Genomic DNA, 25,142 nt, shown 5'->3' with positions numbered 1-25,142 from the left:
GACCATTAATAGACTTGTGATGCTCTCTTCCTTTACACTTTTCATTGATTATTCCAGGGAACCATAGTGCTATCCTGTTGATTTTCAAGATCATACTTGTCTTTGGGTCCCGCACTCCTTCAAGCAATGACAAGGTACAATAGACTACTGAACAGCTGAAAGACAAATTACAAGGATATACCTTGCTCATTATCATTTGTCTGTTGTCATTTGATAATAAGATTATAGTCCAATCAATGGAAATGGATGATTGTATCTAATTTTGATGAAAGATACTCTGACATATTTTAATGATGTCCCAAAACAAAGCAAGGACAGTACAAAAAACCTTGCACACCATCCATTCCAATCTATTGCACATGCAAAGTATACAGGTAAAAAGCTGCATTTCTATGTTGATGTTCTTTTATTTGTAATAATTTGTATTTCTCTACCAGACAACTTAAACTGATATACCACCTTGTGTTTGGATAGAGTTGGTCAAAATTAGACCCTTTGTCAAAGTGTTATTGCTCTCTGTGTTCCTGTTGGGGAGGATTACCATTCTTTTTGTCCTTTTCATCATTGTCATTCAGACAGAAAATAAAAAAAAAATCATTAATTTTAGAAATATCCCAGCAGCAAAAGAGGAGGGAAACCTTCCAAAGGGGACACCTGTTCTGATGACAATTGTCTAATGCCCTGTACACACATGATCGGTCAATCCGATGAGAACGGTCTGATGGATTTTTCCATCAGTTAACCGATGAAGCTGACTGATGGTCAGTCGTGCCTACACACCATCAGTTAAAAAAACGATCGTGTCAGAACGCGGTGACGTAAAACACAATGACGCGCTGAAAAAAACGAAGTTCAATGCTTCCAAGCATGCGTCGACTTGATTCTGAGCATGCGTGGATTTTTAACCGATGGACGTGCCTACAAACGATCATTTTTTCTATCGGTTAGGTATCTATCGGTTAATTTTTAAACAAGTTTCAAATTTTTTTAACCAATGGATAGATAACCAATGGGGCCCACACACGATCGGTTTGGTCTGATGAAAACGGTCTATCAGACCATTCTCATCGGATTGACCGATCGTGTGTACGCGGCATAAGAGGGATCCTCTCGAGTTTTCCTCTCATTTGATTTTGCATCTCTAGAGCAGGAAGTATAGAGAGATCTCAATAACAGGGCACAGACAGCAGACAGTAAACTGGCAGGGATTATATTCCTTATTTTATGGCTCTACATACACTTCGGGGAGTCAATTTATAAATGTTTTCACACAAGATCCACACAAATGTCACCCAGGATGCAAACATTTTCCCAACAGAATACAATCAGAAAACTGTGTGGAACTTTGGTGAAAGTTGTGTGCATCTTGGGTAAAAGCAGTTACTATAAATAGATCCTTAAAAGGCCTTATGTACACGGGGTGTTAAAAAATAGAACATGTTTTCAATTTTTCCTATGGATAAAAAACCGATAGAAAAATACGATTGTCTGTGTGGAACTCCATCAGATAAAAATCTACGCATGTTCAGAATCAAGTCAACGCATGCTCGGAGGGATTGAACGTAATGTTTTTCAGCTTGTCGTAGTGTTTTACGTCACTGCGTTTTGAGATGGTCGGATTTTTGACTGGTGGTGTGTAGGCAAGACTGATGAAAGTCAGCTTCATCGGACATCTGACAAAAAAATCCATTGGATTAGATTCCATCAGATATCCGATCGTGTGTACAGGGCTTTACAGTAGTATATAATGTACAATGTGTGTGTTTCTGTAACATAATTGTGGGGAGGAGAGCTCTGGTGGGTCACAGAAGCGCAGGGCAGCGCTATAACAAAGGTTTTGGCACAATTATATTACAGAAACACACACATTGTACATTATATAATACTGTAATAGAGTGGATTATAGGATTTTTACAAGCATTTTAACTTAGTTCACACTGGGGATTCCTGTCAGACAGGGAGAGAGAGGGGCAGAGACAACAGCACATTACATGTTAAGACCTACCCCAAAAATAAGCCCTACGGTGTCTTTTGTTGCCAAAACGAGCATAAGACCTGGGCTTATTTTCGGGGGAAACACGGTATGGCTGGATGGGGCACCAAGTGATACTAATATTTAGAGCAGTATGCGCCCAGGGACAAATGCCCAGAATGTAGAATGTCTGTGTTCTTGCCAGTCATCCCTAGGTGCATACTGCCCCATTTTTCAGCTGCTTCAAGAGTTTTACAGGCTGATGGCAGCGAGGCTGTGCTTTCCGCCTGCTTGAAAACACTGGAATCTTATGCCCAGAGGCAAAACATAATGTGTGCAGAAGGCCTAAGTGTTATGGGATGGGAGAAATGGGGCCAAATTAAGAATAATGGAAAGAATGGGGATATTACCTTTTTATAGGGCAGGTTACAGAGAAAAACAAAGTATCTAAATGGTTACCATAGCAATAGCCACTTTATTTTTTTGAATTTTAATAAAAATCTTCCCCAGTGTTTTTATGTTATTATAATTACCACAAACATCATTATTGGGTGCTGGAGATTAGACATGCGCACTGAAATATTTTGTTTCAGAATTTCGTTTTCGTCCGAAAAATTACTCCCGAAATGAGTTTTTATTTATTTTGTTTCGTTATAAAATGCATTCGTCCGAAAATCCGAATTAAGGTCAAATCTATCAATTGAAGGCTATGGTGTCTGTCAAATGTTCTAAGAAGATTCGACGGAGCAGCTAAACTGTACAATGCCGCAATCGTACATTTCCGGTCGAATGTTCCGCCTACAAGCTGTAGCAGAATTTTAATGTTGTATGACACTAGTAATAATTATATTTATAAATTAATATAACTAGTCAACTAACATTTGAATTCTTCTATAGCCTATGGGCAGAGCATTTGACCGAAAATGTATGATTGCGGCGTCGTACAGTTTAGCTGCTTGTCAAATCTTCTTAGAACTTTCAACAGACACCATAAGCCTTCAATGACAGATTTAACGTTTGTATGTTTTTCTCTGCTTCGTCGAATCTTCATCATTCCTGTCGAATGGTCTACCCCAACACTGTCTCTATAATGTCAAATCTTTTCTCTCTATGTCAAATCTTTCCTCTCTATGTAGAATAATCTTGGACTAATAGTGTTAAGGTTAGGCACATTCGACCACAGGTTCGATAGATATAGATTTCTATTGTCAGCGTCATGTCGAATCTCCTATATTGTCCTATATCGAACTGTTGTAGCAATGAAAATGAAAATAAAGCATTTTTTTATGTTGGATGTTTCGGATTTCAGATTCTGCGCGTTCGTTTTGGTTTGTTAAAACGATAACGAAAATACCCGAAAATCGGAAGAAAACGAATGCACAAGTCTACTGGAGATAACATTGCACAAAATATTTTGTATGCATACTTGTACAAGTATATCTCTTTAGGAACTTTAATGTGACTATGGAAGGCAATTACATACTAGAAGTATCTTACTTCAGTAGTCAAATTGCACCTAATAGAAAACAGTACAGTATCCATATAAGACCCCCTAGATAGATTTTTGAAAACACCTTTACAACAAAAACATTTGCTCTTTTTTTTTTCATTTCATTTGGTATATGAATACATCAAAAATGAAGAATACAAAAACAGTTTTGGACACATTACTGTTTGTACAAGGATGGAAATAAAAAAGTGCATAATAAAACACAGAGCCTTTCTTGAAACTCAGTAACCTTTTCCTGGTGTCTCCGAAGAACTTAAGGCAGAGTTCCAGTTAGACCATAATGTTGACCATTCCCAGTGAGGTATCTGAACAAAGCCTGATGATATAGGCATTGTAACATCACACAAGGGTCTATTTCTTTTATGGATAACATAATGGCTGTCAGATAAAGGCACTCTTGTGTACAGCTTTAGGCATCATACTTTTTGGCAGTATAAATTTGGGTCTTTAATACATTATGGTTGAGCCTTTAGTAGGTTCCTGAAAATACAATTTTAAAAAGAGAATAACAGGTTAGAAAAAAGTGCAATTTTGTACTGTTGGTGAATATTGTACAGCAGTAATTTTTCTACTCCCCTTTTTAAAACAGTTCCTGTTTTTTCTACTAGGTACTGCAAGTTATACAAAATCTGTCCCTTGTTTCCCTAAAAAAAGTGAAGGCGGCCCTCCAGCTGTTGCAGAACTAGATACTAATATAGACTTGGTAATGTGTTGGGAGCGAGAGGATTCCACATTGTTTGATGAAAATATAAATGATCAACCTACAGAGGGCTGAAGTCAAAGTGCTTGTATGCATGCCTGACAACATCAGGGCATGCTCCTAATGAGATGACGGATGGTGTCCTGGGGTATTTCCTTCCAGATCTGGACCAGAGCATCACTGAGCTCCTGAACAGACTGAGGTGCTAACTGGCGGCGTTGGATGGTTTGAAACATAATGTCCCAGAGGTGTTCTATTGGATCTAGGTCAGGTGAGTGTGGGGGCCATTCAATGGTATCAATTCCTTCATCCTCCAGGAACTGGCTGCATACTCTCGCCATATGAGGCCGGGCATTGTCGTGCACCAGGAGGAACCCAGGACCCACTGCACCAGCGTAGGGTCTGACAATGGGTCCAAGGATTTCATCCCGATACCTGATGGCAGTCAGGGTGCCATTGTGTAGCCTGTAGACTCTTTCACATCTGTCACATGTGCTCAGGGTGAACATGCTCTCATCTGTGAAAAGCACAGGGGACCAGTGGCGGACCTGTCAATTCTGGTGTTCAATGGCAAATGCCAATCAAGCTCCACGGTGCCAGGCAGTGAGCACAATGCCCACTATAGGATGTTGGGCCCTCAAGCCACCCTCATGAAGTTTGAACTACTTTGGAGTGATGAAACCAAAATTTAGCTTTTTGGCCTCAACCATAAATGCTAATCAACAAGGCCTATGATGAAAGGTACACCATTCCTACTGTGAAACACAGAGGTGAATCGCTGATGTTTTGGGGATGTGTGAGCTACAAAGGCACAGGAAATTTGGTCAAAATTGATGGCAAGATGAATGCAGTATGTTATTAAAAAATACTGGGGGTTCGGGCGGTGTGGCATAGTAAAAATTAACATTATGCCTCGGTTGTTATACCACGTGCACGCCCTACCGGTCCACATTATCATCTCTTTCCTGTGGGCCCAGAAATCCCTGTAGCTGGCCCAGTCTATTCTATGAGTGCCAAAAGCATTGGGGCGGCATGGCCTTGCCGGATGTCAACCTTTATCATATGGCTTGCCATCTGACACAAATCCCGGACCGGTGCCGCCATGGTCCTCTGAAACAGTGGGTTCAGGTGAAACGACTCCTGGCAGGGATCCAGGTGGATGCATTACCAGACAAACTTGCTACAAAGGATTCTAGACACCCCACTGTGGGTGAAACTTGGCGGATTGCCCAAAAAGCTTTTCGCGACTTCCCTATCTCACCCACTCCCTCGCCACTCACCCCTGTAGTGGGGAACCCCACCTTCAGTCTGGGACTCAGAGACCCCAGTTTTCTTTTCTTGCTTCTACTCTCCTTTGCTGCTTGACCCTCAGGGTCATACCTACTCTTTTCACAGTTTAAATAAAACAGTTTTTACCTTCAAAAATTGTGCGGGAATGCAGGGACTTTCTAGATCCTGAAGCCCATTGTCTGGAGTGCCATCTACTAGTTTATAACAGTTTTGACAATGCAATATCTACGCATGTTGTTTTGTAAGTGGAAGTGATCCATTAGATGTTTACCATTATTGTGGTCTCTGTATTACAATATGTCGTATTTAAATAAAAAATTGAAAAAAATAAAAAAATACCTGACGAAGATTTGCATTCATCAGCCAGGAAGCTGCGCATGGGACGTACTTGGACAATCTAACATGACAATGATCCAAAACACAAGGCCAAGTCGACCTGTTATTGGCTACAGCAGAATAAAGTGAAGGTTCTGGAGTGGCGATCTCAGTCTCCTGACCTCAATATCATTGAGCCACTCTGGGGAGATCTCAAACTTTCAGTTCATGCAAGACAGACCAAGAATTTACAGCAGCTGGAGGCTTTTTGCCAAGAGGAATGGGCAGCTTTACCATCTGAGAGCATAAAGAGCCTCATCCACAAAAGACTTCAAGCTGTTATTGATGTTGGGGGTAATACACAGTATTAAGAACTGGGGTATGTAAACTTTTGATCAGGGTCATTTGGCTAGTTTCTATTGTGATATGATTTAAAAAGAGTAAACACAGCTGATTGATAATAAATGGCTTCAGCCAAACACTCCCCCGTTCGGTTTGCACTAGAACCTACAAACAGACCAAAAGTTTGTGTGAACTTTAGAACCCTGTTAAAGTCTATGGGACTCGAACGTTTAAAATCTAAAGTGCTAATTTTAAAGGCTAATATGCAAGTTATTGTCCTAAAAAGTGTTTGGGGTCCTGCCCCAGGGAACATGTATCAATGCAAAAAAAAAGTTTTAAAAACGGCCGTTTTTTTGGGAGCAGTGATTTTAATAATGCTTAAAGTGAAACAATAAAAGTGAGTTGTTCCTTTAAATTTCGTATCTGGGGGGGTGTATAGTATGCCTGTGAAGTGGCGCATGTTTCCCGTGCTTAGAACTGTCCCTGCACAAAATGTAATTTCTGAAGAAAAAAAAGTCATTTAAAACCACTCGCGGCTATAATGAATTGTTGGCTCCCGGCAATACAGAGAAAAGTCATTCATAAAATAAAAGAAAAATGCGTGGGGGTCCCCCCAAATTTAATTACCAGGCCCTTCAGGTCTGGTATGGATATTAAGGGGAATCCCGTGTCAAATTTAAAAAAATTACATGGGGTTCCCCCCAAATATCCATACCAGACCCTTCAGGATTTTAAGGGGAACTCCACCCCAAATGTAAAAAAATGGCGTGGAGTTCCCCCCAAAGAGGGGGGACGAGAGAGCGCGCCCCCCCCCCCTCTGAACCGTACCAGGCCACAAGCCCTCAACATTGGGAGGATGCTTTGGGGGATATCTATGGGGATTAGAGCGGTAATGGAGAGGGGGTGACGCTCCTGCGCCCTTTATGGACGCACCACCGCTGACTGACAGCAGACCCCCTGCCATCTGTAGAATGTGTGGGTGCCTGTCTTGGACACCAGGAGAGATACCATACACAGCCTGTTTTTAATCTTAATCATGTGAGTGTTATTGCTTACTTTGCCATTAAATTGTGCTCTAATACTACACTCAGGTGGTGGTTCCTGTTTCCCCCCTTCTTTTTATACTGTATATATACACATAGACACAAATGTTTTGCCTTTCTTTTCTATTTTAAACGGAATGGGTTGTTTCACAAGGTGAGGATTTACATGGACAATAAATGAGATAGAGAAGTCAGCACATGTGCATGCAGTAGAGCTCAGTAGTCTGAACTCCACTACAAAAAGGGATTACAGGAGATTGATATAATTTTAATTGAAAAATACAATTAATATTTTAATTATTTTAGATAACTGCAACAATTAGTGTTTTCTGACATCTGGTGTCTTGTCTCTGCACTGTACAAACAGAAAACCTAATAAGCATGTTGCTCACCATGACTTCTTTAGCCGTACTCTTCCATTCTCTAGATCTTTGAGTTAAAGATCCCTGTAGCATAAAATTTCTGTTAAATGCCTTTAGGGCGTTCACTGCTGGATGTTCTGGAAGTTCTTCATCTTTACATATAAAAAGAGAAAGAAATAACATTAAAGTGATATTACACACCATTTTTTTAAGCATTTTCAGCAGTTGATTTAATAATTTACTGAGTATGCAGCTTCATTATATCTGCTCAAAACTGGTGCCATGATCACTGCCCCAGGTTTCCTGTTTCAGGATGGCTCCTTTCTCTTGCAACATCCTATGCAGAGATTAGATCTGTGTCTCTCTACACTGTGTGCATCAATTGAAACTCACAGCCCTGTAGCCTGAGATGGCAAGCACTCATCTGCTCCTCTCTCTTCATCAAGCCAACACTTGATGTAGACTGCACTGTCCACTGTTAAATAAAAATTCCAAGCATGGTTTTTGTTCTTGCAGGAAGTGAAGGGAAATCTTCGGAACAGAGGCACAGATGACAATAAAAGCTCCTCATTTCCTGGGGTATAACTTCACAGCCCAACACACAGGGGTACTTAAATCTACAAGGTCCATCTGGTATAGGTGATAACAAGAATACATTGGGGTTGATTTACTAAAGGCAACTAGAAACTGTGCATTTTGCAAGTGCAATTGCACTAATTTTCCCCAGAGTTTGGTGTATGTGGCGAAGCTTCACTTTGTAAACAATACCCAATAAGGTGCAAGGAAAAAAAATGCATTTTGCATGCATATAATTGGTCGATGGAAATCGGCAGAGCTCCCACACATTTACTAAGCTCTAGAGAATTTTTTTGTAATTGCACTTGCAAAGTCTATCATCTATTAGGCTTAATGTACACGGGACGTCTTAGAACCTTTCCTGAACAATTTAACTTGACAGATCGTATTTAAAAAGGTCAATTTTGCCGTGATTACATGCCGCGTTTAGCCACGTTTGCATTTAAAAGAGCATTTCTTTTTTTCAAATTGTCAAAAATGAAAACGCCTGTAAACAAAACGCAGCTAAATGCGAGTTACCGCGTTTACAAGCTGTTACAAGTTTCAAATGCCTCTTAACATCCGTTCTGAAAGCATTTTTTTTGCTTTCCAAAAAATACTTCTAAACTCAACTGCCTATAATCGACCCTGTGTATATGTACTGATAAGATAACATAGAAGAAAGTTCAGGAGCAGCTGAAAAAACGTCCAACTGCTCATAAACGTCCGTTTACCAGCATCAGTGTACATGAAGCGTTTGTAAATTAACACCCACTGTTGTCAAGAGCTACATGTACTGTTTTGTTTATGTATTGAAAACTTCAATACATTTTTTATGGATGAAAAAGAAAAAAAAACTCACAAAGGTTTAAATCCTATAAAAAGGAGAACCCTCGTTGCCAAACTCTGCTTTTATGTTAAAGAGGTATTAACCCCAAAAAACAAAAATGAAATATATTGCAGCTTACCAACCATTAGATGGGGTGGCTGCATTAGTTTCGTTTTTTCATTTTTTTTCTCCTGGTGACACCTTCTTTGTTATGTTGCCTACACTCTGGATGAAGGACGATGCACTAGCAAATTTAGGTACATAAACAAATTTAAGCCCAACTCTTTAAGCAGTTACAAAAACGTTCTTTGTTCCTTTTGGGATAAAAGTTTTACAAATGATTTAAAGCTGATCAGTGCAATCACCCCATGTCAGTGTTAAATGGTTTTTCACAACCCTCTAACTGCTATATGTGCAGGGAGGCTTGTTCAACAGACTTACTGGTTGTTGATAGCCACATCCCCTGCAACTGATCCTCATCCAAGCACAGCCTACTAGAGTGTGGCAACTCTGCTCTAAATTCAGTAGCAGTACAGCATCATCGCCACACCATCAAAGAAAGCTGCATGAGATAGAGTTCACTAGGAGGATTAAAAGGTATCGGTGAGACTTTTCAGGGGATAGTTTAGGAATCGGGAGAAAGTTTAGCAATCGGTAAGAGTGAGTGTCTCACATGAACCTAAATTTGTTTTCTTTATATTCAGGCCACATTCACATTTGTGAGCATGTGTTTGTAAGTGTTAATGCATAGTATTCACTATCAATGAATGTGCCTTGCGGTGCATTGTCATTCATTGCCAATGGTGCCCCAATGCACTAGTGCTTATCGCATGCAATACTTGTGTTGTATACAGAACATTGCATACAATTTCTGAAATGTCAATTCACTACAATTAAACACTGCATTTGCGGTAATTACCTGTAGTAAATAATCACAAAAAATGCAATATTACAGTACATTAAAGTCAATTCGCTGAATTTTTTTTGTTAAACTGGTTGTATAGGCACAAGGTTATTTACCTTCATGCATTTCATGCATGAAGGTAAAAAAACTTCTGTGTGCAGCAGCCCCCCTAAAAGACTTATTGGAGCCCCCTCTTGATCCAGCGATATCCATAAGAGCCTTGCCTTTCCAGGGCCACCCAACAGGAGAGAGGAGCCAAGAGCAACGGCATGGGACCCAAGAAGAGGAGGATCCAGACTGCTATGTGTAAAGAGCAGGTAAGTGTAACATGTTTGTTATTTCTTTTAAAAATAAAAACAAGGCTTTAATATTGCTGTAATTATCTTGTGGTCTAGCCAATTGGTATTTACCAAATCTAGATAAAAGTAACTACTGTTGCTAAATGTGACATCCCCAAGTCAAAACTACCATTTGTCAGGGAGCTAACACTCGCTGGCATCCTACACTCAGTGACCCATCCCTGACTGGCTCATTCAGCTGTACATCAAGGATTCCCAGCTAACAGGTGATTGTAAACAAAGGACAGCGTGGGAGTTCCCCTATAGTTTGTACTAGATCTTTTAGGTCTGGTTTGAATTTTAGGGTGACCTCCATGCAAAAAAATCACAAATTTTATAACATCTCCAGGTCTCCGTAGCTAAAACGAACAAAGGGACAGGGTCACCAAAGTGATAGCATTGACCAAATAACGACATGTCCATCTTTGGACAATAATATCACCCAGGTGACCCCACCCCTTTGTTTTCTTTAGCAGCAGGGACCCATAGATGTCATTCGGCATGAGGAGGACTGCTTTTGAGACAAATACTGCATGGGTTATTTTACAGTTTTTCTCCATTGTTTTGGCTCATTTCTTGAAACAGAAATGACATTCTCAAAACAACATGGACAAATCTCCAAACCACTTCGCAATTGTTCACAACTGAATGGCATTTCTCATTAATTTCATCAAATTGCAAATGTCTCAGTACATGTCTCACTGTCTCAATACATCTTTCAAATGATTAAGTACAAGTAGCCTACATTTAGCACAATTTCCAATTGAATAGATCTTGTTGATCTAAACTGATTGTAATTTCTTCAGTCTAATGGTCGTTCTCTCCAAAACGTGTCAGCGTCATTTCATTGTTTAAGTCATCACATGCACAATAGTCTGTTCAATTGTCAAAATTATTCAGGAACATAATACCATGAATACCATATATGAATCTCTTGGAACATTTGATAAAATGATTACAGCAATTGACAGTCGGGTGCAACTAGAACTTGACTAACGAAGGAGGAGTTGGAGTTGGTCTCAGATGACCAATCAAACAGTATGTTTAGTTACTGTACCTGACAGGTGCTGTCCATGATTGTGAATGCTGCTAAACATGTATATATAGAGCTTGACCATGCAGGACCAGTACAATTTCTGAACATGGAGTCACCTGGCCAAGTAAATGAACAATGGCAACTGTCTGCTCGAGGAAGAAGAAGAGGAGGAGGAGTAAGGGTGCATGGTGGTGGAAAAGGGGGAAGAGGCCGAGGAGCATGAAGACACCATGCTTTTCCTGATGAAATTTGGGCCACAATTATAGACCATGTCATCAACCATGGCCTCACAATCAATGATGGAATTATATAATGTATAGGACAGGACACTGTGCATAGAGCAACAAATATGTTTATTCATTTACATATTCATTTAGTGTGTGTGATAGGCCTACAGTATAACAGTATCTTACCTCAGTGGGATGTTACATATGATACTAACAATGACAAGAAAAATATTGTAGATGTAGCGCCTGTGTACTTCCAAGTACCAGTGCTATTACTGTAAAAGTTAAGGGATAATCAGAGTGTAGTTGACTCTGATTCTGATTGCAATTTTACAAAGGGTCTCTGTTTCAGCTGGGCTGTGCTGCGGGTCCATTCTGTGGTTGCTGGGGTGTCATACCACCCCGGGGCGACAGTGGAGTCCAGGCTGGGGTGCCTCTTGCCAGCAGCCAATCGGGAGGGAGTTTCTCTCGCGGGGCATGCTGGGGGAGGGTACTTCTGGAGCAGACGCCATTGAGGCAGGGTTCTTTTCCTGAGGTGGCACCCACCTTTAGGGTGACCACACATCACGGCCCCCCGGCGAGATGGCCTACCAGACAGGGGTGCGCGTGCCACGCGGTGTTCCTGGTTCCAGGACCATGTTGGCCCGGAACATTTAAAGCTGTGGCGGGGCCCCAGTATTTGACTGGGTCCCCAATTCTGAGAAGAGCATGTACCCCAGGTTTGGAACCACTGGAATACTGGCCAGTAGTATATTGAACTTGTGGAACATAGAACATTCCTATGTAGCTGTCTGTAACTCTAGTGTATGACTCTTCTGTATGACTGATTTGATGTTTTCTTTTTTTACTCTATTGTAGAGAATAATGGCACTGGAAGGAAACGAGACCTCTCACATACCCGTGTATGTGGATGAGGCTGGCTTCAACCTGGCCAAGGGCCAAAGACATGGCCATAATTTTATTGGCCACCGGGCCACGGTGGATGTCCCAGGCCAGTGAGGGGGCAATATAACTATGTGTGCTGCCATTTCTGAGAATGGTGTGGCCACTCACATGCCCAGTCTTGGCCCATACAATACACATAAGCTCCTCATCTTCTTGGACCACCTTCATTTGGATTTGATCCCTGAAAATGAGAGAGGTCTCATAGGGCCTCACCTACCACAAAATATAATTGTATGGGACAATGTGAATTTTCACCATGGCCCGCTTATCAGGGCCTGGTTCACTGCTCATCCAAGGATGGATATGGTGTTCCTACCACCTTACTCTCCTTTCCTCAATACTATTGACAAGTTTTTCTCCGCTTGGAGGTGGAGGGTGTATGAGCATTGGGCTCAAGATCAGAGGTCCCTGCTCCATGCAACGGACTCTGCCTGTGAGGATATTACAGGAGATCAGTGTAGGGGATGGTTGCAACATGCACGCCGTTTCTTCCCTCGTTGCATCGCAAGGGAGAATATACGCTGTGATGTTGACGAAAATCTGTGGCCAGACAGACAGCAGCGTGTGGATGGGCAGGAGGGTGAGGACGGTGGCCAGGAGAGGGAGGGTGAGGACGGTGGCCAGAAGAGGGAGGGTGAGGACGGTGGCCAGAAGAGGGAGGGTGAGGACGGTGGGCAGGAGGGTGAGGACGGTGGACAGGAGAGGGAGGGTGAGGACAGCGACCAGTGAAGAGATGTTACAGTAGTTGTAAAACCCCAGCTTTATTTACAGCATTGTAGGCTAAATGTAATTTTCCTTGTTTTATGTTTGTGTATTTATATTTCCGCATATATTATGCTATATATATTTTCTTTTTACTCTGAAGTATGGAAGTTACTTTGTGTGTGAATGATAATGGTTACAATACTGTAAAGTAATTTTTCCTTGGCAGTATGAGTGCAATGTGTGATGTCAAACCTTGGAGGCGACTCTTACCCTAAAATCTTTTCTTTTTTTTCAGTTTTATACACAATTGTATTCAATTAGCTAGACAAAAACTGTACAGTAACCATTGTCAATGAAGGACTGGGCTAAGACTGAAAGGTGGACATGAGGGATATTTCAATGGTCCTCTGCCATAGAGACAAAACATCTAAACATTTTGGCTTGCAGTGCTTACACAATGCCAAAGGGATGAAGCATTTTGGGGGCACTGACTATTTGAATGAGAAATAAATTTAGTTTTGACACATGAGCGAACTGTTTTGGGAAAGATATGAACTTTTGAAGGTGAACCATGGTGTTGTGCCGAACCATCCAGGTTATTTTGGCAAAAGTACCAAGAGAGCAGAGAATGTCTGGTCTGTATCAAGAAATGAGCCAAAGCAATTGAGAAGAATCTTTGCCATTTTGAGGGCACTGACTCTTTATATGGGAAATGAATATGGTTTTGAAGCAAGAGTAAACAGTTTTGGGAGAGATATGAGCTTTTGCACGTGAGTTATAGTGTTGTGCTAAACTGTAAGACTGTTTTGCCAAATGATCTTAGAGTTTTGAGAATGTAATTTCTGTTTCAAGAAGTGAGCCAAAACAATAGAGAAAAACTGTAATGCAAAAAAATTGTGCAGTATTTATCTTAGTGAATTGACCCCAATGTTTTAATAGCATCAAAAGAATGTTGCCCAGTTAATGGTGTAGGGCTTTCAATAAGGTTCTACTAAAATACATTATTGTCATGTTGTGCATTACATTACCATGCAGAGGAGTTGCTGGTAGTTTTCGCCGTTGCTGCCTTGAAGTGTCTATTGTTTGAATCTGCCGAAGCAAATAAGAAATAATAATAAATAAGATTAAAAACTCTTCCACTGCTCAAAACAGAATCTTATACATATTTAGAAAATTATCCTAACACCTAAAACAACAGCATTTGCTATTTAAAATAACAATGGGTGGAAACCTTGAAAGAAGGGATTGTTTTGCACAGAAAACAACAAACTATTCCTGATATACAGTGGGGCAAAAAGTATTTAGTCAGCCACCAATTGTGCAAGTTCTCCCACATAAAAAGATGAGAGAGGTCTCTAATTGTCATCATAGGTATACCTCAACTATGAGACACAAAATGTGGAAACAAATCCAGGCAATCACATTGTCTGATTTGGAAAGAATTTATTTGCAAAATATGGTGGAAAATAAATATTTGGTCGCCTACAAACAAGCAAGATTTTTGGCTCTCACAGACCTGTATCTTCTTCTTTAAGAGGCTCCTCTGTCCTCCACTCATTATCTGTATTAATGGCACCTGTTTGAACTTAGACACCTGTCCACAACCTCAAACAGTCACACTCCAAACTCCACTATGGTGAAGACCAAAGAGCTGTGAAGGACACCAGAAACAAAATTGTAGACCTGCACCAGGCTGGGAAGACTGCTTGGTGTGAAGAAATCAACTGTGGGAGCAATAATTAGAAAATGGAAGACACACAAGACCACTGATAATCTCCCTCGATCTGGGGCTCCACGCAAAATCTCACCCCGTGGGGTCAAAATGATCACAATAACGGTGAGCAAAAATCCCAGAACCACACGGGGGGACCTAGTGAATGACCTGCAGAGAGCTGGGACCAACGTAACAAAGGTTACCATCAGTAACACACTACGCCGCCAGGGACTCAGATCCTGCAGTGCCAGACGTGTCCCCCTGCTTAAGCCAGTACATGTCCAGGCCCATCTGAGGTTTGCTAGAGAGCATTTGGATGATCCAGAAGAGGATTGGGAGAATGTTATATGGTCAGATGAAACCAAAGTAGAACTATTTGGTAGAAACACAACTTGTCGTGTTTGGAGGAGAGAGAATGCTGAGTTGCAACCAAAGAACACCATACCTACTGTGAAGCATGGTGGTGGCAACATCATGCCTTGGGGCTGTTTCTCTGCAAAGGGAACAGGACGACTGATCCGTGTACATGAAAGAATGAATGGGGCCATGTATCGTGATATTTTTAGTGCAAACCTCCTCCCATCAGCAAGGGCATTGAAGATGAAACGTGGCTGGGTCTTTCAGCATAACAATGATCCCAAAGACACCGCCCGGGCAACGAAGGAGTGACTTCGTAAGAAGCATTTCAAGGTATTGGAGTATTAGGATTTTACATTTTTGACCATAAAAATACTTTCTTGGAGTACAGTACAGAACACAAGGAGCTAGATTCACGTAGACCATTATTCACAAAGGTCTGGTGCCGTACGTTGCGCCGGCGTAGTTTAACTAGGCAGGCATAAGCCCGCCTAATTCAAATGTGGAAGGTAGTGGGCGTGTTGTATTCAAAGTAGCCGTGACCCCATGTAATTTTTTTCACTAACGATCCGCGAATGCGCGCGCATGCTCAGAGTCGCGTTGCATATACTCCCTAAGTTACGTTGGCTCAATGCTTTCGACGTGAACGTAACCTACGCACAGCCCCATTCACGTACCACTTACGTAAATGACATAAAATTTGACAGATGTTCCGACGTCCATACTTTAACATTGGCTGTGCCTCATATAGCAGGGGTAACGTTACGCCGGACGTAAGCCTTACTTAAACGGCGTAGCGGGCGCAAGTACATTCGTAAATCGGCGTATCTAGGTCATTAACATATTCTATGCGTAAATCTAGCACCCCTAGCGGCCGGCGTAAATAGACAACTAAGATACGACGGCGTAGGAGACTTACGCCGCTCGTATCTTAGCAACATTTAAGCATATCTCAGTTTGAGCATACGCTTAAATATACGACGGCACAGATTCGGAGTTACGACGGCGTATCTACTGATACGCCCGTCGGAACTGTACCTGAATCTAGCTCAAGATCTTTAGTCTTTTACTATGGGTTACTGTATAAGCAGCTACCTTTATGTGATTGGACACTGGCAAAAAAAGGAGCTTCAGCAACAAGTGGGTATCTTCTTAATCTGCCTTTTCCTTGGGCAATAGGTCTACAGCCAAGCCCTATCTACAGCTTTACAGCTTCTGTAGGAGGACTCAAATTCTGCCCATGAAGTAAAACAATGCAGCAGAAAATTTCTCCCTAGATATGGAGGAAGGAAGAGCTGTGGAAAGATCCAGAATGCCCTGAGGAAGGCAGGGAATCAGACATGGGGGAACTATCCAAACAGCAAGTGTTAGAACCCTGTGGAGATAAACAAGCATCCCCCCTCAGCATTCTCAGAGCCATGTGCTGAGCCTGAGCCAGGCACTGTAGGCTGCTGCACTCAGGTAGTCTGTGTTGTACCGTGGAAGCAGCCTTGGATTGCTGCTATTTGCTGAGCAAAGAAACCAGAGCTGGCGTGAAAAAATGGTGCAAAAATGCTCAGTAAAGGGGCATCCCATGCCAGATTTAAAGGGCACAAGTCCTGCACGTACTTCAGCATATATATTTACCATCTGCACAGAATACAAGGGATGAGACCACATCCTGGTTTCGTTTACCACAGTGGGAATACCCCCAAGAGGGTTAAAAGGGACAGGGCTCTGCCATGGCAGACCACAGCCCTGGTCCTGTGTAGCACCCTGCGGCTTACTCAACACAATGCATCAAAAGCCAAGATGAGCACCCACATATGTTCCAGTGCCTGAAACAACATTAGCCTGCATCTTCATCCAAGCGGGATCTAGGTATGGGTAATCATAGGTCAGATAATAAGTCATCCAATCTGGAAGCTGCAGAAGAAGCCACAGTTGCTATGATGCAGCCAGGAATCCTAATAAAAGAATAATCTCGAAGAAAAAACTCCATAAGAAAATTAGTAAGCTTCTCTCAGTAGAGAGAAGAGGTCCATCACCCAAGGACACTAGCAAAAAACTGAGCCATTATGGGAGTGGGAGGGGTTATATAACATTGTCCAACCACAACAAGTTAGCTATGTATATCCCATGGTTATTAAAATACACACAGACACAATCAGGTTTGTGTTATTGAATGGATTAATTTGAGAGGTTTTCCTCTCCAATTGTGTCACACACCCTTGCTATTTAGTCTAATGCCTTGTAGTGACCAAGAACACTTGATGATGCAGCAATACGAAATGTATGTTGAGGCGCTTCTTGGTCACGCTACATCCGGGTCTTTGGTTGATCGTGCTGGATGGTGGAACACATGCTGACTAGTCAGCGTGAGCTGGGAGGCATCATTGCTCCAGTCAACACGACACCAATCCATGTAAGCAGGCATTTTGCTTTAAATTTTACTAATGTTTTAATAAACGGGATTACACTATTTGGGTCCCTTTTCAACTTTCATATACCTTACTTATGGGCTTGTGGATGAGGGACTCATATCAAGAACAAGTCTCCAGTATTAAGCAAGTTTATACTTTGCCAAAAGCGCTGTATGACCTTCTTAACTAAAGAGGTCACATCCATCGGGTAAGCGGAATCAACCTATGGAGCACTTTGGGTGTATGATTCACAGTTGGTGACAGATTACTTATCTTTGATGTTACATTGAAGATAACAAGCACTGAATAAGTTTATTTAAAAGGACTTTAATTGATTCACAGTTGTTTATATTTATTTTGGGTAATTGTAAAGTGTAAGTTACATTGATCAATGTGGGGTCATTTATTACTGCTTTGAAGACTATTTAGAAAAGCCCTGCAAACTTTCTAATACTTTAGAGATTGGAACATTGTGGACTTTAAGAGCATAGCAAGAAAAGTCAAATTTTCAAAGCAGCAAATCTAATGAAGGATGCTACAGAGGCAAGTGTGACATGTTTTTTTACACTTATACCACATACTTTTACACATTCATAAAGTTTTTCTTTAAAGTCAAACTCCGGGAATTCAGGCACATTGTAAAGTGCAGGCATACTAGGGGATAAGTAGGACAGTTTTTATGGTATCTCTGAGAGTACACACTCCAGGGGCTCTGGGAGGAGATACACAGCAGCTCTGCCTGCCCCTTACCTCTGCTGCCCATTCACAGAAGGCTTTGTATTTTGTGAATTGATTCACATAGCACAAAGCACTCTGCAACTCTGCAGCTACAGTAAATGGGACCAGAAGGTCCAGCATCAAGGCTCCCTGGAGCTCCATAAAACTGTCAGTTGTAAATAAAAAAGATTAATCTGGGAGGTGACAGGCACCTTGTTCAACTTAATTCAGAGTACGCCAGCGCATACTGTAGTACAAAGACGCTGAAATCCCAGAGTTCAGTTTTAAACTTGAGTCACCTTATAATGTTCTTCACTTAATTTCATTAATCCTGTGTGTGCTAATCACAGGTGGTTTATCCCAAAGGGTAGCACAGCTGCATCATTCTTCCCACCCAGCCACATTTCTTACTCATCCAGAAGCAACGTTTTAGGGGTTTATCTATAGTTCTTGTTGCTACTGCGGACATATCAGATTATCATGTGATGTGCCTGTCACATTACAATATAGTGAAACAAGTAACATACATCTATGGAACACATTACACACTTCAAGGAATACCACTTATACCTGATTAGTATTCGTTGGTTCGGTTCTCCTTGTCAGCCGCACACATGGAGCAACATTTAATCCAGCTACACTGAGAGCTGATATTCTACTTTCAATATCTGAAATCTAAACAAATATTACAGATTAATGTATGAAAACTACAAGACCCATGCAAAATACTATAGCGGTATTAGCCTCAGTTCACATCTGTGCGTTGCATTACGGTAACATTACCACAACACCTGTATCCAAGTGTGGTGCACTGCAATTCTGTTTATACTGAATGGCACGCCAACAAACCTAGCCATCCCAAATATAATTCACAAGCATTTTAGCAGATCACAAGGCACACATGTAAACCATCTCTGTGCTGTGATGTGCTGCTTTTGGGAGATGGTGCAGGTCCTTGAAACCTGCATTGCTGTGCACTTACAGCCCATGCAAAATAGAAAAAAAGCATCCACGAGGTACAAAGTAGTTAGAGGACAAAAACATTCTGAGAGCACACTGACTCAGGCTAGGATGCTCATAACAGACAAAGCTATCCTCCAATAGGTACCCCAGCAGGTTATCTAAAAAAACAAACAAAAACAAAACATGCACATAACATGTGGAAGGAGCACCAGACCAGGATACAAGGGTCTAGATTAATTTAATAGTTTATACTAAAAAACAGTCAATGTGTTTTGGAGTGGTCAGAAAAAATCTCCCCTTTCATCAGGGCTTCAGTTAATATACGGTAAATGAATGGGCTCAAAATATGGCTTTCCTTGTGTGAATCTGTGTAGGGTATCTGGTTGCTGGATCAGGAGAGTTAAAGGGGTTGTAAATGTTTGTTATTTATTTTCTAAATAGGTTCCTTTCAGCTAGTGCATTGTTGGTTCACCTACCTTTTCCTTCGATTTCCCTTCATGGGGCCGGATTCACAAAGGATTTACGACGGCGTATCTCCAGATACGCCGTCGTAAGTCCGAATGTGAGGCGTCGTATCTCGGCGCCTGATAAAAAACGCTATTGCAGAAACATTGAAAAAAGCAGAAAAAAGTTGAAAAACTCACTGCAAAGCTACTGGCGTTTTTATAATGTTATTTTAACGTCCAGTGGGAATGAGGCCTTAAACTTAATGCCTACACTGAACCCTTAACCTGACCCTGAGACTTATCCTTAACACTTAATTACCCTAACATGTAATCAATTATTTTTTTTTGGTGTCAAACAAAGAAATACAATTGTGGTTTTGATCAACCACAAAGAGAGGGAATTGCAGTTACTCCTAACGTAGTGAGAAAAATCTAATTTCCCCATTTTGATTCCATTTCAGTTCAGCTTTATATAAGAATTGATAAGATAGACACAGTCTCTTCAGACCTGTCAATCGCAAATGTAATAATGCTGTGCATGCACCAATATTCCTAATCCTGGATGCATTCCATGGATACTAATATAAATATCTTGGATTCTAAGATACTGAAATAGTCTATATAACAAGGGCATACAGCCTCAGTTGCCCTGGGCTTTTTTGTTTTTCCCTCCATTGGGTCTAGCAGCAGGTATTATGGGAAGTTGAACTAGGTGGAATGCGGTCTTTTTTCAGTCTTAATGCCTACAAAGTGTTGTTTGCCATAGTACTAGCTTATGTTCTAATGAATGCTATTTTATGCTGTATCTGTATGCAAAATAAATCACCTGACGCTCAGCATGATGAACCTGGGCAGCTGCTGTTGCCACTTGATCCTCCAGATCGGCAAGTTCAATTTCTGTAGTCACACTGTTGATTTTGCGTGCAGAGTCCTCAATCTCATCCAGCTGTCCTTCCAATCCATAGACAGTGCCAGCTGTTAGATACACCTGCAATCAATAAATCAAATAGAGTTTGGTTGACCATTTTGTGCTTGGGGACTAACCTACTGTCTGTTTTCGTTTTAGGTATTGCAAAGTACTTATTTAACTATAATAAAGATAGCAACATTTGCATTTAGGTGAAATCCCTTCCCTTGTCTAAAATGACATCCTTCAAATGTACAATATATATATTTACCTCTCTTGAGAACCTCACAGTAACCATAGATATTTTTTCCCAAGAGAGATCTAGTTCAGTGCAGCAGACTATAGAAAGCTGCAGTCTTCTACTATAAGTATCACTTATGTATCAGGAATAAGCTGCAGAAAGTACTTCCCACATATTATAAAAGTACATAATATACATATACATAACATACTGTATATTATACTATAATACTTGCAATATATTAAAATATTTTCAGATATACCATTTATCTGGAAATATTATCATGCCAGTTTTGATGTTTTATTATATTTAACATAATTTAAAATGTATTGTGTTATCCAAAGAATTAATTCAGATATTGATTGCTTTGAAAATATTATTTTTATGACACGCCACCTTGTATGGTATATTTGTACTCTTGATTGTGTTGCTTGAGATGGTAGATATTTTTTTATGCTTGCTTAGTCATTCTTACACATCTTTTTTTTACTGCAAACACTATAGACAAAGGGGCCCAGAAACATTGCATTAAGATAAAAAACCTTCCGACTTTAGAACCACTTTAAGAATACATAATTGAAGATTTTTTTTCTTTTAAACCAGAGTTCAGTTTTGTATTAAGTATATTTAATTCTGCATACAGTATTGTTTTTCATTTTCATTTTATTTTTTTTGCATACGCATGCCCTATCAAAAATATTCGATCAACAACAATCTCTCTGCATGTAAAATTACTTAATTTCCTTCCTTTAAACAATCAGGGCTCAGTCACAGCTCTCATTTTTCTGGACTATAATTTTAAAAACAATATCATATTTGAAAGATAAGTGCTTTAGGCTGGGTTCACACTATGTGCAGAGCGGTTCACGATAGGGGACCGGTGCATCCCCGTTTACAGTTTCAGGTCCAAAGTAGGTCCAAATTTTTGCTTGAATTTGGACCTGAAACGGAGCCAAAGATGAACAGGATCCCTCTGCTGTGCACTCCATGGCCACCTCGGAGATGTGTGAATCGACTCCATGAAGAGCCGACCACACTCTCCTGTCATGTGAATTGGATGCAGAGAAAACCGCATCCAATTCGCTAAGGGTGAACCCAGCCTGACAGCACACCCATCAATACCCAAACTCCAGCACTGCAATGCAAGTACAAAATTGTGGCTGCCTGTACCTTTAGATAAATTCTACTGCAGACTAGGCATCCCAAATCCCTGACAGCTTGTAAATGGCAATTTGACACATACTGTCCACTTCCTATTAGCCCATTATTATGTAGAGTTACTTTCCTGACCAATATTAGCATCTGGGGAATAGGGTCAGTATCAGAAAGTGTCAAATCATCATTTGTGTAATAAGAATTTTACTTGAAGTGATTGGCTCAGGTTTTTTCCCCCTAAAATGCTGCTTGCTATGGGAGCACATGTGGGGGTGTGCTCCCAAGCCGGCTATGTGCGGTGATAGATATGCACAGCACATATGGGACTTGTAGTTCTGCAACAGCTGGAGGGCCACAGGTTGAGTGTGAGGGAGAGAGGGGGAGTTCACAGCTCTAAATGTTTTACATATGAATTTAGTCAGTGTAAACCATTGAGCTCTGTAGACAACAGACTTTTACCCCAGGGAGATAAGGAGAAACTTAAAAACATGTGAAAAGGAGACTCACTTTAATTTTGTTAAGCAGGTGTAGCACTACCCCCGTAGGAGCTGCTGGTTAGAACTTGGGCCTGTCATTACCTTACTGTGTTTGCCTTGGGATCCTCCTTGAAGAGTTATCAATAAATGTCTGCACCAACACTTAAGCCGTGTACACACAATCGGTTTGTCTGATGAAAAAAGTCAGATGGACTGTTTTCATCGGACAAACCGATCGTGTGTGGGCCCCATCGTTCTTTTTTTCCATCGATGTAAAAAAATAGAACATGTTTTAAATTTTTCCTATGGATAAAAAACCGATAGGAAATTCCGCTCGTCTGTGAGGAACTCCATCGGAGGAAAATCCACGCATGTTCAGAATCAAGTCGACGCATGCTCAGAAGCATTGAACTCGTCGTAGTGGCACGGTCGGAATTTAGTCTGATAGTGTTTATGAAAGACTGATGAAAGTCAGCTTCATCGTATTTCCGACAAAAAAAAACATGGGATTTTATTCCATCAGAAATCCGATTGTGTGTACGTGGCATTAGTCTCTTTTTCCAAGGTTTTATTAAACAAAAAGTCAGTCAGAGGGATGGAGGGTTAGGGGAGATTCAGGTACCTTGCTTTTGCTTCTTGGATCCAGAGGACAAACCGTTTCCACACTGGATTCAGCCACCACCGGATAGGCCCCGCTCACTGACCTAGCATCCGGTGAGAAGCTTGTTCAATAGTCTCTGCCACAGACTAGATGAGTGCAGTCGAGTCGTTGCACAGCCCTCTGCCACAGGACGTGTAACCACACACGCTCTTTGCAAAAGTTCCAAAGCCACAGCTACACAGTACCAGGATCTTTCAGCCAGCCGGCAGCACTGTGAGGTAGATTGGCCAGGATGTGTCCTCTAATGGAATCCTCAATTGTTGGGCTTCTTCCTGCAGAGAAGACAGTACAGGACCATCCTTGGACCAGTAGGCCCCAGAAACTCCTGGGCCTACTCTCACTAGCGGATCCTCGGGCCAGCAGGCCCCGAGGCAGGAAAAACACTGCTATCACATCCCTGAGGCCAGGAGGGCCCTCAGGTCAGGATCGGAAGACCCCGCCAGAACAGTGTCTGTCCCTTAAGTACCCTGTCCCAGAATGCACAGCGGTGGAACCATGCCTGCTGAGCTGCTTCTGGGAAAAAATACTCAATGCACCCAGCTGAACTAGAACAGAAATCAATAATTTGGCATAATCATTCTGAGCTAAACTACAGCTCAGATAACTTAAATTTACAAATAGCGCCTGCCCAACAGGAGCAGGGCGCTACACAGGATATACAGTACATGCAGAGTTTTGCTTCATTCAACGCACTGGATGATCTCCGCATCCACATAAGCAATGTGAATGCAGGGATCTCCACCAATGCTCTGTTGTATTCTGACAGCGGGGACTCTTCCCCTGTCACGATACACATATCAGTGATGCAGCCATTTAATCACAGGCAGTGAGACATTTCCCGATAATCTTTATTTATAAATTTTTAATTTTACACAAAAACAATACAAATATTACAGTTTCTAACATAACCCATGACCCACCCACTCTGTAATATAATATTTACATCCAATATCATCTGGTTTCATAAACATAAATTAAACCAAAAAAAATATTGCATTTATCACTGCAGAGATCAGGAAAGGTCTCACTGCCTGTGATTAGCGCTGCGCAGTGTAAGTTTCCTGAACTCATATTTAGTTTCAAGTGCTGATCAAATGCTGGTTTTCCAGCAAGACCATTCGACAGAAGTACACTTAGGCACCTTTCACACTGGGGCGGGAGGCGCGGTGGCAGTATAGCGCCGCTAAAAATAGCGGCGCTATATCGACGGAATTGCCGTGGGATTTGGCTGCTAGCGGTGCGGTATTAACCCCTCGCTAGCGGCCGATAAAGGGTTAATACCGCCCGCAATGTGCCTCTGCAGAGGCGCATTGCGGGCGGTATTACCGCGGTTTCCCATTGTTTTAAATGGGAAGGAGCGGTGAAGGAGCAGTATACATACTGCTCCTCTCACCGCTCCAAAGATGCTGCTAGCAGGAGATTTTTTTCTCTCCTGCCAGCGTATCGCCTCAGTGTAAAAGCCCTCGGGCTTTCACATTGAGATGGCTGGGCAGGAGTTTTTCAGGCGGTATAGCAGCGCTATTTTTAGCGCTGTACCGCCTGAAAAACTCCTCAGTGTGAAAGGGGTCTTATACTGAGACCAGAAGAATTCATGTATATACCCAGCTTTAAGCCGTGTACACACGACCAGTCCATCCGATGAGAACGGACCGACGGACCGTTAACCGATGAAGCTGACTGATGGTCCGTCGCGCCTACACACCATTGGTTAAAAAAACGATCGTGTCAGAACGCAGTGACGTAAAACACAACGACGTGCTGAAAAAAACTAAGTTCAATGCTTCCAAGCATGCATCGACTTGATTCTGAGCATGCGTGGATTTTTAACCGATGGTTTTGTGTACTAACGATCGGTTTTGACCTATCGGTTAGCAATCCATCGGTTAAATTTTAAAGCAAGTTGTGTTTTTTTTAACCGAAGGTTAAATAACCTATGGGGCCTACACACGATCGGTTTGGACCGATGAAAACGGTCCATCAGACCGTTATCCTGACCAGTTTCCTCGGCAGAATCCATCAAGAAACTTGGT

The 25,142-nt window shown here is 41.5% G+C and overlaps 1 protein-coding gene across 1 annotated transcript in view; it reads right to left on the bottom strand.

Annotated features, from left to right (window-relative positions):
* Positions 1–3,289: 3,289 nt before the first annotated feature.
* The window catches only part of LOC120941120 (myosin VIIA and Rab interacting protein), a 344,153-nt gene continuing 322,300 nt past the window's right edge, over positions 3,290–25,142 (bottom strand). The window contains exons 15-19 of the mRNA XM_040354396.1: positions 20,499–20,660; positions 18,834–18,938; positions 14,102–14,162; positions 7,565–7,686; positions 3,290–3,962 (exon numbers count right to left, since the gene is read on the bottom strand). Coding sequence (XP_040210330.1) covers positions 3,930–3,962; positions 7,565–7,686; positions 14,102–14,162; positions 18,834–18,938; positions 20,499–20,660 — 483 coding nt within the window. The 3' untranslated portion in view covers positions 3,290–3,929. The remainder of the gene's footprint in view (positions 3,963–7,564; positions 7,687–14,101; positions 14,163–18,833; positions 18,939–20,498; positions 20,661–25,142) is intronic.

Source organism: Rana temporaria, chromosome 5 (assembly GCF_905171775.1).
Source record: "Rana temporaria chromosome 5, aRanTem1.1, whole genome shotgun sequence".
Taxonomy (NCBI): Eukaryota; Metazoa; Chordata; class Amphibia; order Anura; family Ranidae; genus Rana; species Rana temporaria.
Note: the sequence above shows the minus strand (reverse complement) of the source record. Positions and strands in the feature narration are given on the sequence as shown.